General features: G+C 31.0%; 1 protein-coding gene across 10 annotated transcripts in view; it reads right to left on the bottom strand.

Annotated features, from left to right (window-relative positions):
- Positions 1–8,769: 8,769 nt before the first annotated feature.
- Positions 8,770–19,606, bottom strand: part of LOC143235255 (uncharacterized) — a 36,017-nt gene continuing 25,180 nt past the window's right edge. For 7 of the 10 annotated variants that reach the window (XM_076473215.1, XM_076473220.1, XM_076473218.1 and 4 more), the window contains 5 exons: positions 15,302–15,535; positions 13,506–13,679; positions 12,816–13,116; positions 11,582–11,852; positions 8,770–8,985 (listed from right to left, as the gene is read on the bottom strand). In XM_076473215.1, the coding sequence (XP_076329330.1) occupies positions 11,693–11,852; positions 12,816–13,116; positions 13,506–13,679; positions 15,302–15,535 (869 nt within the window). In that variant the 3' untranslated portion in view covers positions 8,770–8,985; positions 11,582–11,692. Of the gene's footprint in view, positions 8,986–11,581; positions 11,853–12,815; positions 13,117–13,505; positions 13,714–15,301; positions 15,536–19,606 lie in introns of those variants that run through there. The other 3 variants (XM_076473223.1, XM_076473224.1, XM_076473225.1) reach the window with 3 other exon arrangements.

Raw genomic sequence — 19,606 nt, 5'->3', positions numbered from 1 at the left:
AAGGCCTCTGGTAGTAAATTCATATAAATAAACAATTAATTATTTTATAGGCAACCAAAAATAGTGACTTTAAACTCACCCAATAGGTAACATATCAACAATTAAAATACGGGAAAACCAAGAATACGTTTTATATTAACCAAACAAATTTCAATCTAAACCTTCAAATGTTATGTATCAACCAACAGAAACTTATTCAACCCCTTATTACGTGACGTATCAGATAAATGAATCTCATCCAACGATCAAACAAAAGTAAGCGTTATATTTACAAACAAAACTCGGTTTTCCAAAGCATCATCCAACCCCTTTTATATAGACGTACACCCACCAACCATAAATTTATGAAGATAACAGGAAACAAAACATTATAAAACTTCGTCAAAATCAACCAAAATGATGTATTTAAAGTGACCCTTTCCTCACATAACAGTTAATGTTGTTTTAGTAAATCATAAGAATGAAACAATTTTTACATAACTTTTTAGCGTTAACTTTAAACCAAACCCCGCTATTGGGGCTTTCAAAACTGACATTTTTCATTATTATTGTCAATAGATAATGTAAGAATGAAAATCAAACTTATTGGTAAACGGTAATACACTGTTACATAATATAGATTATCTACACTAGTGAATGATACATTCACAGCATTCGATATATTCAATGATAGTACTCAACGAACGCAACGTCAAACGCTAAATAAATACGATGGCAGCAATAATAAAATATGAGCTAATAAGTTTGTTTGTTTTTTGAATTTAGCGAAAACCTACACAAGGACTATCTGCGCTAGCCATCCCTAATTTGGTAGCGTAAGACTAAAAGGAAGACAGCTAGTCATCACCACCCACTGTCAACTCTTCGGTTACTCTTTTACCAACGAATAGTGGGATTGACCGAACTTTATAACGCCCCAAGGCTAAAAGAGCAAACCATTCTGGGCCAATAAGTTTATGACAGCAACTGCATCCCATAACACGTTTAACTGATTTTCGTAAGCGAAATGCAATGTAAGTGTAATTATATACAACATATACCAAATACAAACTTATATAACTCTATTGTGTTATAAACGTGTAATATTAATAATAATGAAAAACTTATTTATACAATCATACCAAATACAATTATATACTATTTACAAATAATTATAATTTATACTTTTCATTACAAGTGTGTCAAGTAGCAATTTGCATAAATGAAAAATGAAGCGACGCTAGCTGCAATCGTTATGAATTTTCGAATGTGACGTCGATCGACTAGAAACACTGCGGTTCTACGTTCTGGTACCTCATCGTTACGTAATACGGTCTATTCTGAGAAGCTGTATTTCCCAATTTCAATGAGAACCTGATTCTACAGGATCGTTTTGAACACTTGCCATTTTACTGTCATAATATTCTTTATCGAAACTTAGAGGATGTGTATGTGTCATAGATGTTAACCATCTATAAGTTTAAATCTGAGGGTTCATGGTTCGCGACCCAGTGTTACAAAAACACACTCGACATTTTAGGTTGGTGAATGCTAAAAACATGCAAGGCAAATCCCACAATTCCGTGCGAAAAGAGTTGGCACATCGTTACGTAATACGGTCCTGAGAAGCTGTATTTCCCAATTTCAATGAAAATTCTACAGAGTTTTGAACACTTGCGATAATATTCTTTATCGAAACTTAGAGGATGTGTATGTGTCACCCCTATAAGTTTCAATCTGAGGGTTCATGGTTCGCGACCAGTGTTACAAGTCACACTCGAGGTTGGTGAATGCTAAAAACATGCAAGGCAAATCCAACAATTCCGTGCGAAAAGAGTTGGCGAAGATACACCCCCCCACAACCAGTTTAAAGTCAGAGGCAAGGGCAAGTATGTAGATAAATCTTGTGCTGGTACGCATGCGTAACACAGAAATAAAACCAAACCAAAACTTCAGATGAACAACTATGATTAATTGTGCAAGTCCTAAATATACTGCTAGGATTGTATGTATTTATTATTTATGTCCATCCGTATTTTACATTAATTTGATAAAAATTACATTACTTACCTGATCGTGACGTGGAAACGTTATTTGTTTTGCTTTGTTATGAATTTCGCACAAAGCTACACGAGGGCTATCTGCGCTAGCCGTCCCTGATTTAGCAGTGTAAATGATAATAAAAGGTTTCTGGAGTCAGTATTGTACAGTTACTATAGATTAGTCACTACACGTCCTTAAACAAGTAAGTGATAAAAAAAAAGGTTTCTTGAGTCAATATTCTACAGGTACTATGATTAGTCACTACATGTCCTTAAACAAGTAAATGATAATAAAAGGTTTCTGGAGTCAATATTGTACAGGTACTATAGATTAGTCACTACATGTCCTTAAACAAGTAAATGATAATAAAAAGTTTCTGGAGTCAATATTGTACAGGTACTATGATTAGTCACTACATGTCCTTAAACAAGTAAATGATAATAAAAGGTTTCTGGAGTCAATATTGTACAGGTACTATAGATTAGTCACTACATATCCTTAAACAAGTAGGTGAGAAAAGTTTCTAGAATCAATATTGTACAGGTACTATGATTAGTCACTACATGTCCTTAAACAAGTAAATGATAATAAAAGGTTTCTGGAGTCAGTATTGTACAGGTACTATGATTAGTCACTACATGTCCTTAAACAAGTAGGTGATAAAAAAAGTTTCTAGAATCAATATTGTACAGGTACTATGATTAGTCACTACATGTCCTTAAACAAGTAAATGATAATAAAAGGTTTCTGGAGTCAGTATTGTACAGGTACTATAGATTAGTCACTACATGTCCTTAAACAAGTAAATGATAATAAAACTATAAATTAGTTTCTGTAAATGATAATAAAAGGTCAATATTGTACAGGTACTATGATTAGTCACTACATGTCCTTAAACAAGTAAATGATAATAAAAGGTTTCTGGAGTCAGTATTGTACAGGTACTATAGATTAGTTACTACATATCCTTAAACAAGTAGGTGATAAAAAAAAGTTTCTGGAGTCAATATTGTACAGGTACTATAGATTAGTCACTACATGTCCTTAAACAAGTAGGTGATAAAAAAAGTTTCTAGAATCAATATTGTACAGGTACTATGATTAGTCACTACATGTCCTTAAACAAGTAAATGATAATAAAAGGTTTCTGGAGTCAGTATTGTACAGGTACTATGATTAGTCACTACATGTCCTTAAACAAGTAAATGATAATAAAAGGTTTCTGGAGTCAGTATTGTACAGGTACTATAGATTAGTTACTACATATCCTTAAACAAGTAGGTGATAAAAAAAGTTTCTGGAGTCAGTATTGTACAGGTACTATAAATTAGTCACTACATGTCCTTAAACAAGTAAATGATAATAAAAGGTTTCTGGAGTCAATATTGTACAGGTACTATAGATTAGTCACTACATGTCCTTAAACAAGTAGGTGATAAAAAAAGTTTCTAGAATCAATATTGTACAGGTACTATGATTAGTCACTACATGTCCTTAAACAAGTAAATGATAATAAAAGGTTTCTGGAGTCAGTATTGTACAGGTACTATGATTAGTCACTACATGTCCTTAAACAAGTAGGTGAATGATAATAACAGGTACTATGGTTTCTGTCCTTAAACAAGTAGTCAGTATTGTACAGGTACTATAGATTAGTTACTACATATCCTTAAACAAGTAGGTGATAAAAAAAAGTTTCTGGAGTCAGTATTGTACAGGTACTATAAATTAGTCACTACATGTCCTTAAACAAGTAGGTGATAAAAAAAGGTTTCTGGAGTCAATATTATACAAGTACTATAGATTAGTCACTACATATCCTTAAACAAGTAGGTGATAAAAAAAGTTTCTAGAATCAATATTGTACAGGTACTATGATTAGTCACTACATGTCCTTAAACAAGTAAATGATAATAAAAGGTTTCTGGAGTCAATATTGTACAGGTACTATAGATTAGTCACTACATGTCCTTAAACAAGTAGGTGATAAAAAAAGGTTTCTGGAGTCAATATTATACAAGTACTATAGATTAGTCACTACATGTCCTTAAACAAGTAAATGATAATAAAAGGTTTCTGGAGTCAATATTGTACAGGTACTATAGATTAGTCACTACATGTCCTTAAACAAGTAAATGATAATAAAAAGTTTCTACATATCCTTAAACAAGAGTCAATATTGTACAGGTACTATAGATTAGTCTACTACAAACAAGCAGGTGATCTAGAATCAATTTGTACAGGTACTATGATTAGTACTACATGTCCTTAAACAAGTAAATGATAATAAAGGTTTCTGGAGAGTCAGATATTGTACAGGTACTATGATTAGTCACTACATGTCCTTAAACAAGTAAATGATAATAAAAGGTTTCTGGAGTCAGTATTGTACAGGTACTATGATTAGTCACTACATGTCCTTAAACAGGTAAATGATAATAAAAGGTTTCTGGAGTCAGTATTGTACAAATACTATAGATTAGTTACTACATATCCTTAAACAAGTAGGTGATAAAAAGAATCAAAACAAGTAAATGATAATAAAAGGTTTCTGGAGTCAATATTATACAGTTTCTAGGAGTTTCTAGTATTGTACAGGTACTATAAATTAGTCACTACATGTCCTTAAACAAGTAAATGATAATAAAAGGTTTCTGGAGTCAATATTGTACAGGTACTATAGATTAGTCACTACATGTCCTTAAACAAGTAGGTGATAAAAAAAGTTTCTAGAATCAATATTGTACAGGTACTATGATTAGTCACTACATGTCCTTAAACAAGTAAATGATAATAAAAGGTTTCTGGAGTCAGTATTGTACAGGTACTATAGATTAGTCACTACATGTCCTTAAACAAGTAGGTGATAAAAAAAGGTTTCTGGAGTCAATATTATACAAGTACTATAGATTAGTCACTACATATCCTTAAACAAGTAAATGATAATAAAAGTTTCTGAGTAATTGTACAACTAAATTAGTTTCTGGAAACAAGTAGGTGATAAAAAAAGTCAGAATATTGTACAGGTACTATAATTAGTCACTACATGTCCTTAAACAAGTAAATGATAATAAAAGGTTTCTGGAGTCAATACATGTCCTTAAACAAGTAGGTGATCAATAAAAGTTTCTAGAATCAATATTGTACAGGTACTATGATTAGTCACTACATGTCCTTAAACAAGTAGGATAAAAAAAGTTTCTAGTTTCTGAGTCAATATTGTACAAGTACTATAGATTAGTCACTACATGTCCTTAAACAAGTAAATGATAATAAAAGGTTTCTGGAGTCAATATTGTACAGGTACTATAGATTAGTCACTACATATCCTTAAACAAGTAGGTGATAAAAAAAAGTTTCTAGAATCAATATTGTACAGGTACTATGATTAGTCACTACATGTCCTTAAACAAGTAAATGATAATAAAAGGTTTCTGGAGTCAGTATTGTACAGGTACTATAGATTAGTTACTACATATCCTTAAACAAGTAGGTGATAAAAAAAAGTTTCTGGAGTCAATATTGTACAGGTACTATAAATTAGTCACTACATGTCCTTAAACAAGTAGGTGATAATAAAAAGGTTTCTGGAGTCAATATTATACAAGTACTATAGATTAGTCACTACATATCCTTAAACAAGTAGGTGACAAAAAAAGTTTCTGGAGTCAATATTGTAGAAACTACTAGAGGTGAGTTACTACGTCTTTAAAACATAAATGTTCTAACGATGTTTCTAGAGTCAATAGTGTACAATTACTAGAGATGAATTATTACAGGTCTTTGAACAAGTGTAAGAATTACGTTTCCAGAGTCAGTATTAATATTATACAGCTACTAGAGATGATTTACTACAGGTCTTTAAACAATTAAGTGTTAATTTGTTCACAGTTGTACACAAAACTATACAAGATGCCATTACCCACATTAAAACCGTAAGCTTGTAGCCTGAAGACATACTGCTGTCTCATTGTGAGGGAAATCATTGTTAAAACAACGTTTAAGGACTCAGTAACGTATGCTTGCTAGAGACGAATTACTACACGTCTTTAAAAAAATATTAAAAACGCAATTTTGAGTCAATGTTGTCTGGTTACAAGAAATTAATTACTACATGCCTTTCAACAAATCAGTGTTAAATTTTCTTTTCTGAATTTAGTATTCTAATATTCTACAAATACTAGAGATAAGTTGCTATACGTCTATAAACTAATGTCAAAAATACGTTTCTAGAGATAAGTTACTAAAGGTCTTCAGAGAAATCAGCTTTAAAATTACGTTTCAGAAGTCAATTTTGTACATTTGCTAGAGATTATTAGGGGTCTTTAAAGAGATAATTGTTGAAACCACATCTATAGAGTCAGTATTGTATGGCTGCCAGAGGTGAGTTATTGCAGGTCTTTAAATAAATTATTGTCAAAAATACATTTATGGAGACAAATACTGTATGGCTATTAGCGAGGAGTTACTACAAGCGTTTAAAGAAATGTGTTAAACCTACATTTATGCAGTCAATACTGTACTACTACTGGAGATGAACTGCTACATGTATTTAAACACACATGTGATAAAACTACTTTTTTGGAGTCAGTATTGTGCTGCTACCAGTGATATGTTAGTACAGATCTTTTTAAAACAAATTAAATTTATAACTGTTTCTACAGTCAATATTGTATAGCTGTAGAGATGAAGTACTATAGATCTCCGAGCAAATCAATGTTAAAACTAATTTCAGAAATCAATATTATATGGCTAAAAGATACAAGTTACTACTGGACTTTAAACATATCAATGTTAAAACTATGTTTCTCAAGTCAAACACTAACGTTTCCCAGAAAATATACTTTACTTAAACTACAGTGGAATCCCTCTAAAGCAGCCACCATCGGGACTGAGACAAACTGGCCTGATTAGAGGGGTTCCACTGCACATAATTAGGGATTATGTAAACAAAAAAAGGGACTGTGATTGAATGACCACTTTCAAGGGATGGCTGCTTACTATGAGTAATTTAAACAGAGGCACTGGAACAGGAAGTGTGATAGCATGATCACTTCTACATATCTGACTAATATAGCAACCGTAAATTATGTTCATTTTCTTGGTGATGTGCCTCTAGACCTCCTAGATTTATCTGCCTTTGGCAGGATGTTAGATGTGGTTAGCAGGTCCTTTTGATTTCATTCTCTCATTGTAAAATTTGTATGTCTAGCCAAGCATGATGAAACTCCATCATACACCACTGTTTCCCATCAAATGTATTGTAGCAAAACTACACACACACAGTCCTTTAAACACAACTGTTTCCTAGGAAGTGTATTATACTAAATTATAAAAAATACAACAAATTAAGAAAAGCTAATATAAACTGAGCAATGTCTTCATGTGGAATTAATAATGAAGTTAAATGTACAGTTATTGCTACAGAAATATACACATATAGAAGTGTAATTGTTATAATATTATAGTAGCACTATATCACATAATATATGAAATAGCCTAATTGTAAATTTTATTATACCACTACTCAAATGAAACAGATCTTTATTACAATATACATATTTACTGAACATTCCCTACTATATTTTTGTAGAAACTGTAAAGTCACTGGTTTAAATGTACAAATAATTGGAGGGACCTAACTGTAAATTAAATGTTCTAAAACAATTCTGTCCTCTTACCTAAACAACAAAATTAATTTGTAACTATTTCAAAGAACCCAAACCTTTTGCTTAAACTATATGAAGAACTTTGCTCACTCAGTTTTCTACACTTTAAAACAAAAAAAAACAAGAAAACCCTTAAAATTATTTTCCTCTTCTACAGATTGACAAATTTCTTAATAAAATCCATTAGAATCTCTATCTTCATCTCTTAAGTACCACACAAAAGAGCTGTTATATTTGTCAGAACACACTAGATCTTGTAATAATTACTTACCAAAATCTTTGTTGAAAATTTTCTTCATACAGTTAACAGTTGGCCTCAGTCTTTCAAATATCATCTTTTCAAGCCAAAGACACATATGACCAAAGATATTTGAATATTCCCTTATAATATTACAGAAAAACATCTTCCAATAAGAAGTTACCATGATAATAAAATGTTGCTTTTTCCTAAAGAACATTTGATCATTAAATAATAAATTGCATAATTATTTCCAGATAAATAATACAGAATGACTTTCTATGAATAATTATTACCTAAAACCACTATTTAAAAAAGTCTATACAGACATGTTTGACAGTTTGCCACCAAACCTAGTGTGTAATATTTGGATCCTCCCAGTAAGTAATCTAGCAAGTTAGGCATTTGGATCTAACCCTTTCAGGTCACAAACAGACATTGAAGTGGTATGATGGCTATCAAACAATAACCAACATAATTCAAAAGTGTAATTTGGTGTTAGATTTTACAGCCCCTTCACATCTCCTTGTGTTTTAAACAGTTATGTCAGCTGGTAAAGTAATAACTGGTAGAGCTACACAGGGTGGTTTGGCACACTTCTAGGTTCTGAAATGAAAAGAAAACAAAAGCAACAACAATAACAAACACTAGGGATGGAAACTCGTGATTTCTCCTTACTTTTCACGTTTATTTGTGAGGGTTTCTGATCAATATACCTTATTGAAAATCCCTAAAAATAAATAACTTTTTGACCCTCGTTGTATTTCTCTAACTTCAAGAGACAGTTATTATCTATCGTCTGTTAAACCAAGTTTAGCACAAATACAGATAACACGAAACCTTTATCCACAATTTTATTTACCAAATGAACAAATCCGACACCTGCAACTATACTACACAACTCACAAAATCAATATAAATCACTTTATATATATATATATACATAAGTACTAAAGTTGAACATTTTTGACAGTGGTTAAAAACTTAAGATTTTACATCAAGGCATCAATTGGTTGTTTTAAAAACTAACTCCAGGGTTTCTGGTTGTCACAAGATCTGTAAATAAACAAGAATAGAGTACTTGCTAAGAAACACATTTTAAAATAAAATGTTCTCAGTTCTTTTTTAAATTCATGCAAATGTCAAAAAATGTTATAATATGAAAACAAGGTATACAATATATTTATTTTAAATTGTTAGAATCATTCCATGACTAAGAATTAAATAAAACATGATCATACTATTGTAAACATTAAAGAAGGAAAAGACAACCATACTGCCTGTAAATATTAAATACTAAGAATATCCTAATGTCTGTAAACATTAAACAGTAAGGCTGCCATACTGTTTGTACACAATAAGCATGTACAATGGGTCTTTAAACACTAAATTATAAAAAGACTACCACACTATTTTTAATTATTAGAAAAAAGGGACACCATCCTGTATGCGACTGCTGGATAGTAACGATATTATAAAGTACCTGACCATTAAACAGTAAAGATAAAGAAAAGCTTGAAGAATCACTATGTATTTTTATATTTTTTTTATTTTTATTTAAGGAGGGATGATGTTTCACACTAGTGCTCTTCATTAGATTGAACAGTTTAAAGTCAACAGTAATGTACATTCACAATGTACATGAATACTAAACAGTAATCAGTGATGTCGGGAAATCCCACTTGTAGAGAAATATATATGCAAAAACGGCTCGTTTGGGTTGAGAAAATATTTTACATAGAAAAGCGAACAACGTTTCGACCTTCTTCGGTCATCGTGAATAACAGGTAATAACAGGTAATCATGATGTATAAAAGCACCAAACAGTAAAGGAAAATCATACTATACATGGTATTAAACAACAACAGACAATCATACTACACAATGGCATTAAACAGTACAGGAAAATCATATTGTACATGAGCACTAAACAGTAAAGAACAACCATACTGTACATAAGCACTAAACTGTTACATTTATTACCCTATACTGTTTTAATTATCTCTCTTTTCATCAAACAGTAAAGGACAATAATATTATGTAAGAATACTGAAATATAAAAAACAATCATACTGCACATGAGCATTAACTCTAAAGGGTGATCACACAGCACATAAACACTAAACTGTAAAGGGGAAATCATACCATACATGAGCACTACTCTGTAAAGGACAGTAATACTGTACATGAACACTAAACTGTAAAGTGTGATCATACTGCACATAAACACTGTACACGAGCACTAAACTGTAAAGAGAGGTTATACATGATCACTAAACAGTAAAAGTTAACCATACCGCACATAGGATTAAACAGTAACTGACAATCATATCATACACAAGCACTAAACAGTAACGAACAATAATGCTGTACACACAAGTATTAAAGAATTAATGATAACAATACTGTATACATATATGACTATAGTGTACATAACCAGTAACAAGTAAAGTTAAATATGAAGTTGAACAACAGCCAAGTGTTTTATTTTTTAAAGGACAATGATGTTTGAAGTGGCACTTTTCAAACTGTAGACTTTACAGCACTTCCCTTCTTTAAATAAGATAATTGGCAATTGTTCAAACTCTTACTTAATTTTGTTACTTTTTGTCAACCTATGAGGTTTGTTTTTTATATTTATCTTTTCATTAAACAGTAAAGGACATTCATAACATGCATGAGAATTAAACAGTAAATGACAAACACAGTGTACATAAGTATTATCTAATAAGTTTGGGATTATAGAAACAGATGAAATAAGTAGAAGGATTGAAAATAGCCACAACTATATATAAATATTTTATCATCAATACCTTTCCACTTGGGTACTATGCAATTCATGAAGTTAGTTTGAAGTTTTGAATGAATTAAAGGAAAAAATTTCAAATTCTAGACTGAAGTGTTCTGAGAAGGTGGACCTTCCACTTTCCAGGAAATAAATAGTTTACACTCTTGGAGTTTTCTCCCTCTTTGTGATCACACCTGGTTATTTCTTACTATGCTTTTACTTTAAAAAATAGGATGGTTTATAAAGATTGTGAGATAGTTTTAATTTTTTAGCAAATGGGGTTTCATTTTGACAGTGTTTAATGGCATTTGGTTATAGTGTTAAAACAATGAAAGTTAGTTTTGTTACCACTCAGCTATTCAAGAAATGGAATTTTAATATCCTGAATTTGTTTCAAAACATCACATTTGTTCACCAAAAACTTATCAGCTCCTTCCTTGTCAAATAAAAGAGAATGAACACCACTATGATGAATATTAATACCAAACTTTCAACTTTACTAAATGTCTTTCAAGCCAAAGAACAGAAACTTTGTTCAAAATATGATAAATAACTAGGTTAGAGAGCTCTAGACTTTGAACAAGTTAAAAAACTGGTGTAAAGGTACTAACTGGTCAACATTTTAATTTCTGTATCAAGAATGTAAGTTTGAACCATACAGAACACCCACCAAGGAGGAATCCACCTTGCTTACATCAAACATACTGACAAAACTACTAATTCTTACTTTATACTCACCTCTGTTACCATGCCTACAGCAAATGTTACTCCTTCATAACACAGCCTAAACCACCCTAGTTCTTTACAGTCTTTATAAAGCTCCAAACATACTGACAAAACTACTAATTCTTACTTTATACTCACCTCTGTTACCATGCCTACAGCAAATGTTACTTCTTCATAACACAGCCTAAACCACCCTAGTTCTTTACAGTCTTTATAAAGCTCCAAACATACTCACAAAACTACTAATTCTTACTTTATACTCACCTCTGTTACCATGCCTACAGCAAATGTTACTTCTTCATAACACAGCCTAAACCACCCTAGTTCTTTACAGTCTTTATAAAGCTCCAAACATACTGGTCTGTTTACTAAAACTTCAACAGCAGCACAGATGTTCTGGGTCAAACATCTGAAACACAGCCAGATATAAAACTTCTCACATTCAGTGAATATTTCACATCAACCTTTGTCATCAGCATTTCTTATAAACAAAACTAATTTCAAATAATCATCAAGCACATATTAATTATGTGGCTACTTCTTAATTAATCATTATTTTCCAAGCATAATTAACAACAATAACTACCTTATTTAATAAATAAGTTTTCAAATATTAATTTTATTAATTCCTTGATGAGGAAAAGCCTGATATTTAAAACCATGCGAAGGAGGACAAAGATGTTCTTTTAATCAAGTTTATGTTTTCCCTTCAGTTTCTCCAACATTAAAACCATAACAATCTTGACAGTTCATTATATATGTTACACAATTACATTTAACACTGGGATATATATTAACAAGTAATCACAAAATATTTCTCTGTAATCTTGAAGCAAGTCTGAATAACAGAAATTTAATGTGTTATGCCAAGCTAAAAGAATGTGGGAAAGGCACAGCTCATAATTCTTTTATATGGAATTTTTTGCTCTTTTTCTACACTTGTTCCCAAACATGATTTTCTGATATACTTGCATATAAACAATATATTGTAGATTCTTATACAACATTCACAGTGTCCTCTTCATAAAGCACAGCTCTTACCATAGACTAAAATGAAGTCACTTATTCAACAGCTTCTCTTATGGGCTTCCATACTCAAACATTCTAATATATTTCAATAAAGTCTAATAGTAATCCTATATTTTATGTTATTGTCTGTAGAATTACTGTTTTATGAATGTCTTTAAAATAAAAATAAGTTTGTTTTACCACATCTTGTGATTTTTCACACCCTTAGTTTAGGAACTATTTGTCTAGACAATCTCTTGAAAAACTCAGACTACTGACTGGTATTATTTGGCATAATTTCTTATTGAGCATAAACTACATGCTTGCAACAAACTACTTTACTACAAGAGTTTACAGTAATTACCTTGGAGTATTCTCCACAACCTGTTCCATATTTCTGTGCAGTTGAGAGACAAATTTATATATAACAGCCTGTTCAAGAAGGTTTCGGTAGTGAAGTACAACAGGAAGGCCTTCACTGATGGGATCCTGGATGTCAAACAGAACCAAACTAGCTTGAAACCTAGTTACCATCTTGATTGGCTGATTTGGATCACAGATAATGCTGCCAGAAGTCACTTTAGTAATGTCAGTACTTGTGAGTTTAACAACTACATGATCTCCATCAGAGACCTGACTCACTGGGAAGCCATTGAGCATCAAGCCTAGAATATTGTCACATTAAATCTTCATTCTGTTCTAATGTAAGTGATACAAACCCTACACTAATTAACAATACTCACCAACTACCACTTTAACCATACAATGCACTAACCAATCATAATGTAACAATACATACCCACTTCCCTTTTTCCAGATCATGCATTAACCATAATGTAACATATATACCAAATTTCCATTAATCTCATCCTACACTAATATAATGTAACAATACATACAAACATCACCATTTACCATTCCCTACTCTAACCAACAATAATTTAACATATATATAACCTACCTTCTAACCACACCCTACATGCCAACTTCCATTTAACCATATGCTGCAATAATCAACAACCTTGAACTAAAACCTATAAAAATTACATCATACCTTTAATCACGAGTTCTTCACCTGCTGGCATAACAAGGACGGTATCTCCATTCTGAAGATTTCCAGCTTCAACCTTTCCAACCACACAAAAATCAGAGCCAGTAATTTTACATGTTTCATCAATACTAAGACGTAGAGGTTTAGACACACAACATGATGGAAGTTTGATTGAACCTGAAATATTAGTTTTGATTTCTGTGAATCATAACTAATCAAATAACAGTAATAATCAGAAATACTAATTCAGATTAGTTGATTATTTTCATGGCATTAATTAATTTAAATGTAACTTACAATTTGTTTACATGTCACAAACAATATTATAGCAATTAATCAAGTAAGACAAACAGCTGTAATCAGTAGAGCAGCAAAATATAGAACTTTGTTTAATAACAATACCAGTGGAGTTAATATAAAACTTTGTTTAATAACAATACCAGTGGAGTTAATATAAAACTTTGTTTAATAACAATACCATTAGAGTTAATATGGAACCTTGTTTAATAGCAATACCATTGAAGTCAACATGGAACCTTGTTTAATAGCAATATCATTGGAGTCAACATGGAACCTTATTTGATAACAATACAAGTTAATATGGAACCCTGTTTAATAACAATACCATTAGAGTCAACATGGAACCTTGTTTAATAGCAATACCATTGGAGTCAACATGGAACCTTGTTCAACGATACCGTTGGAGTCAACATGGAACCTTGTTCAATAACAATACTAAATGAGTCAATATGAAACCTTGTTTAATAACAATACTAAAGGAGTCAATATGAAACCTTGTTTAATAACAATACTTGTGAATTCACAACATGGAACCTTGTCTCATAACAATAATAGCAATGTGTTCAGACGTTGTTGTTTGAGCCTATGTTTTCTTACTAGCTTTATAATATTACTCAGGATATAAGTAGTTAATTAGTAAAGTTTGTTAGCGACATTAAACCTTTCAGTATTTCTACTTTTGTTGAGGATGATGATGTGCTACATACTTACTTGGATCAATTGGTAAGTTGGACAAATAGTTAAAAAATGACATAATGGATTTTGGTAATCATAATATAAATCACATTTAGTATAACAGATGGAAAGAGCGATAGTTAAGTCGATCAAAGCATCACTGAAGTGCTTGTGAATCAAAGTAAATGTATAAATATATTGATTATAAATTGAAAGATGTAATTATTTTTATCTTATAAAGTCCTAATTAAGACATTAAATGTAGTGTGTATTTCCCTTTATCTAAGAAAGATACTGACTTACTGGAAAGGGCATATAAAAAGACTAATAGTATAATTTCAAGGATAGAAGGTTTTAACTTATTTCATCTTAGGTGAAGAATGGTGAGAAGTGAGCTTATTTAAGTTTAATGAATGATCCATGAGATCTATAAGACAAACTTTGTAATTTTTGGCTCTATATTCTGAAGACAAGAAAATAAGAAGACATGTTCAAAGTTTCTAAAATACAACTTAAGCTATAGCTAAGACAGTTTTATTTCTGGACAAGTTGAATGGTTTATGGAATGAGCTGGTGTTGACGGAAGAGGAGGCCGACACATTACAAGAGTTTAAAATGGGAAATCAGTCATAAGAAAGAAGAGGTGGGTTGAAATTTTTATTTTTCTCAAGAGTGGATGTGCAAGAAGAGCCTATAATGAAGGAGTGATTCCAAACTGTCTTTATGTTATCAGTCATAACTGTAATAAGGTGAGTGGAAGCCACATTACTTTCATAAAGAAAAATAAATGATAAACAAATTAATATTAGCAGTAATACACATACCAATTACATCTGCAAGACAAGGTCCCTTATACCATGTGGTTAACTTGTCTTGCTTGGCTGGTCCAGTCAGGTTTTCTCCGGTTAATCCACTACATGGAACGTATGCCACATCTTTTTCCTCAAATCCTGCTTGTTTAAAAAGTATTCCTAACTTGGTTATAATAAGTTCATATTGTTCCTGAGCCCAGTCCATAACATCTAGTTTGTTGACTGCCACTGCTAACTGCAACACCCCTGGTAGTAATAATCATTAATACTAAATCAGAAGTTATATAATTCAAAGTTGCTGACCTGATGAAGTTCACCAGATAGGTTGTCCGTTCATTGTCCTGCTCATCATTTCTAGCAACTTGAGCTATTATTTCCAGGTCTTATATAGTACAGCATAAAGTGTAGTGTAACTGGTTCAATATACACCATCAAAATTTATTAAAGTACTTATTTCAACAGAAATAACTATAACTCAGCTTTGATGCAGTTCATTTAACAAAGTGGTTGAACAGATTTAAAATACAAGCTTTAAATAAAGACAAAGATGTGATAAATATACACACTGGCTGAAAAATCCTTAAGTTTTATTACTTTTCACCAATTGTGGCCTAAAACAGAATAGCAGGTTTTTGTTAACAGATAATAATTAAACTGTTAACAATGCTGTCTAGTCTAACCAACACTGAACTTGTGGAAGCTGAGACATGTTTCAAACTTCATGTCCAACTACACAAAAATCTCATTAAAATCAGTATATGTAATTTGGGTATGTAATCCAATATGCACTTCAATATGTTTTAACCTTTCTTTAATGAAAATTTGTCATCTCTTAAACTGTATATATAACCATATGTCACACACTGTCATCACAATATCTCACCTTCAAATGTAATTATACTGTCATAATATCTCACCTCCTACATATAGATACTCTGTCATTATATCTTTCATATGTAGTTACGCTACCATCATATTACCTTCCACATATAGATACACTGTCATCACGATATCTCAATTTCTGTATGTAGGTACTCTGTCACCATAACATCTCATCTTCCGTATGTAGATACCCTGTCATTATGACATGTCACCTTCCATATGTAGATACTGTTATCATGACATCATACCTTCCACATGCAGTTACCCCGTCCTCATGACACTTCACTTTCCATACGTAGGTACCCTAACATCAAGACAACTATTCTTTCATATCTAGTTACCCTATCCTCATGACACTTCACTTTTCATAAGTGATTACCTTATACCTGTATCTCACTTTTCACATGTAGATAGCCTCATCATGGCATTTCACCTTCCACATATAGTTACCATGTAATCATGACATCTGAGCTTCTTGTACAAACTGATACATTATGACAAGTTATCTTTGATGTGATTAGTTCAGTACCATCACGACAACTTACTTTTTACAACAGAACCTTGATTAATGAGCATCTCAAAGCATCAAGCACTGCACCATTATAAACACTTTTGTAGACAAAATAAATCCTGCAATATCAAGCACTTCCATATACCAGATTAACCCTACCATGAAGGGTCATGGATTAAAGGCCATGTCACTGTGCTTGTTGACTTGCATTCAGAATTTTATTGAATTATTAAGTGTGGTATTAAATTGTAGATTATGAACAAAATTTTAGTGTTGTGTATTAGTTAATTTTTAAATTTAAAAATCACTATTAAATAAACACACCTAAATATTGATTTTAGTGTGTCATGTGGTGTATTGAATGTAGCACTGGTTCAAATTAGATGTTTGTGATGTCAAAATACTAAGTTTATAATTTAGTATGAATTAGTAACTCAGATTACCAATATTGACAAGCTAGATTGTAAAATAAAAAACTTATATTTTTTCATTTTGCTAAGATATGGCTTATGTACTGAACCAAACACAGTGGTTCCAATTACCTTTTTCCATTTTTGAAAATGGTCCCTTATATACATACTTTAACATATTACATATGAATAAACAACTGACAGCTTAGAATGTTCCCTTAGTGGCTTTCGTAGCCATTTTTATCTGTTAGAATGTTAGCTTGTTCTTCCAAGTCAAAATTTGAAGAAGATAGGTTGCATATTTATCTGCTCAAAATTTCACACATTTTTTTAGACTTAAATACAATTTAGTTACTAAGCTTGATAAATTATAGTGGAATTCTATAGTATTAATATAGTTTGTCATGATTTTTTGAATAATCAACTGTATATATAAGACCAAAAAAAATTTTTCTTCACATCCTCCACACGAGAAATTCTAAAAGGCTTAGAAGAACCTATGTCAGGCAGCAACCAAGTTCACAGGTCATAGCTAGAAGGGAAAATTATTTGCTTTACTTCTTTATTTACTGTTCTGTATATTAAGAAAAACAAGTATCATAACTTATTTTTAAATGGTAATAATCCATATACATATATATAATGTAAAATAATTAAAGTGGGGCTGCTTCAAAATACTTATTACCAAAACAAGTCAGGTAGGGTCACTTTTTAAAACTAAAGGTCAGTTTTATATTATTAGATACAGTAACTTGAGTTCATGTATGCCTTATCAATGCTAGTTCTGTAATGTTAGCCATGCACAAATTGAAGATCACTTTTAAAAAATATATAACTTTATGTGACTTGAGCTATTTAGACTAAACATTTGTATTTTAATGTTATAATTTGTAGTCATTCTAGAATGAAAAAAAGCATAATTTGTGTTTCTTCTTTTTTTTTGAAGGTTACAAGGTCAGTCAAATTGACAGACATCACAAAGGATAGATAAAACAACTGACTAATAATAAAAAAGGCTTGATACTTTCACAAACAAACTTTTAGTAAAACTACTTTATTAACACTTTCACAATGGGCTCAGTATAATATACAGAAGTTCATATGCACATTTGCACTTGTTCAGCTTTTACCCTATACCTTTTGATACAGTATGTGTACCTTCCCAAACTCTGGCAGACTGTGGAAAAGTACAAAGAAAATCAGATTTTTTTTCATTAAATATTTTTCCTAAATATTTTTTTGCAAAAATAATCAAGTATGTTTGGTTACTAGTCCAAGTACAAAGTGGTTTCATGTTATGATTAAAAAACTATTCTTCATCCCAAAAATCTTGAATATTTGTGTAAACTCAAACACCTCCTAAATACATTTGAAATATTTTCAGTAAGTCTTCATATTTTATGTTATTTTCTATACCCTATGCCAGGTCTGTCACTTGATCAACCTTGTAACCATCATAAAAATATTAGAAAATAATAATTTGTTTTTTGCTAGAGTGACTACATATCTTAACACAAAAAATACAAATGTTTAGTTTAAGTAGCTTAAGTCTCACAACATTATATATAATTTGTTACTTTTTATTATATTGACCTTATAGTCATGCCAACTAACATTACATAACTTCCATTGATGCAGTGGATGTGCAGTCATGTTCCCATATCCAATAATATAAAACTGACCCAGTCTTAGTCGATTTTCAGTGGACTACTATTTTGTATTATACAGTAACATTTAAATTATTATACATTATATAAGTAAATATATATTATTACTATTTAGAAACAAGTCATTAAAGTTATTTTTCTTAAAAAATATAAATCAATAAATAAAGAAATAAAGCAAACAATTATATCTTCTGGCAACAACTTTTGAACTCAGTTGTCACTGGACATAGGTTACTAAGTTTTTTAAAATGTCACAAATGGTGGATAAAAAAATTTAGGTCTTATATACACATTTAAGTAATGAAAAAATCATAAATAACTATAATGATACCATAGAATTCCACTATAATTTATTCAATTTTGTAACTAAGCCATATTTAGATCCTTTGTATGAAGCTTTAAGCAGACTAAAGACATAACCTACCTTCTTGAAATCTTGGATTAAAAGAATATGGTAGCCTTTTCAGAAATTAAAATGGCTGAGAAAATCACTAAGGGGACATCCTGAGCTGTCGATTAGTTATTCAAGTCATATATTTTAGTAAGAATATATAAGGGACTGTTTCTAAAAATGTAAAGAGGTAAATGGTGCCACTGTGTCTGATTTAGTACATAAGCCATATCTCAGAAAAAAAAAAGGTTCTTATTTTATTTTCTAGCTTGTCAATAATGGTTATTTGTGTTCTTAATTCCTACCAAACTACAGACTTTATATTTTAACATCATAAACATCTAATTTGAACTAATGCCACATTCAAAACTAAAACCAATATTTAGTGGTATTTGTTTAATACTTACTTTTAAATTTAAATATTAACTAATACATTACACTAAAATTTGGTTCATA

The sequence above is a fragment of the Tachypleus tridentatus genome, chromosome 12, assembly GCF_004210375.1.
Source record: "Tachypleus tridentatus isolate NWPU-2018 chromosome 12, ASM421037v1, whole genome shotgun sequence".
Taxonomy (NCBI): domain Eukaryota; kingdom Metazoa; phylum Arthropoda; class Merostomata; order Xiphosura; family Limulidae; genus Tachypleus; species Tachypleus tridentatus.
The sequence above is the reverse complement of the archived record's forward strand: the minus strand, read 5'-3'. Positions and strand labels throughout refer to the sequence as shown.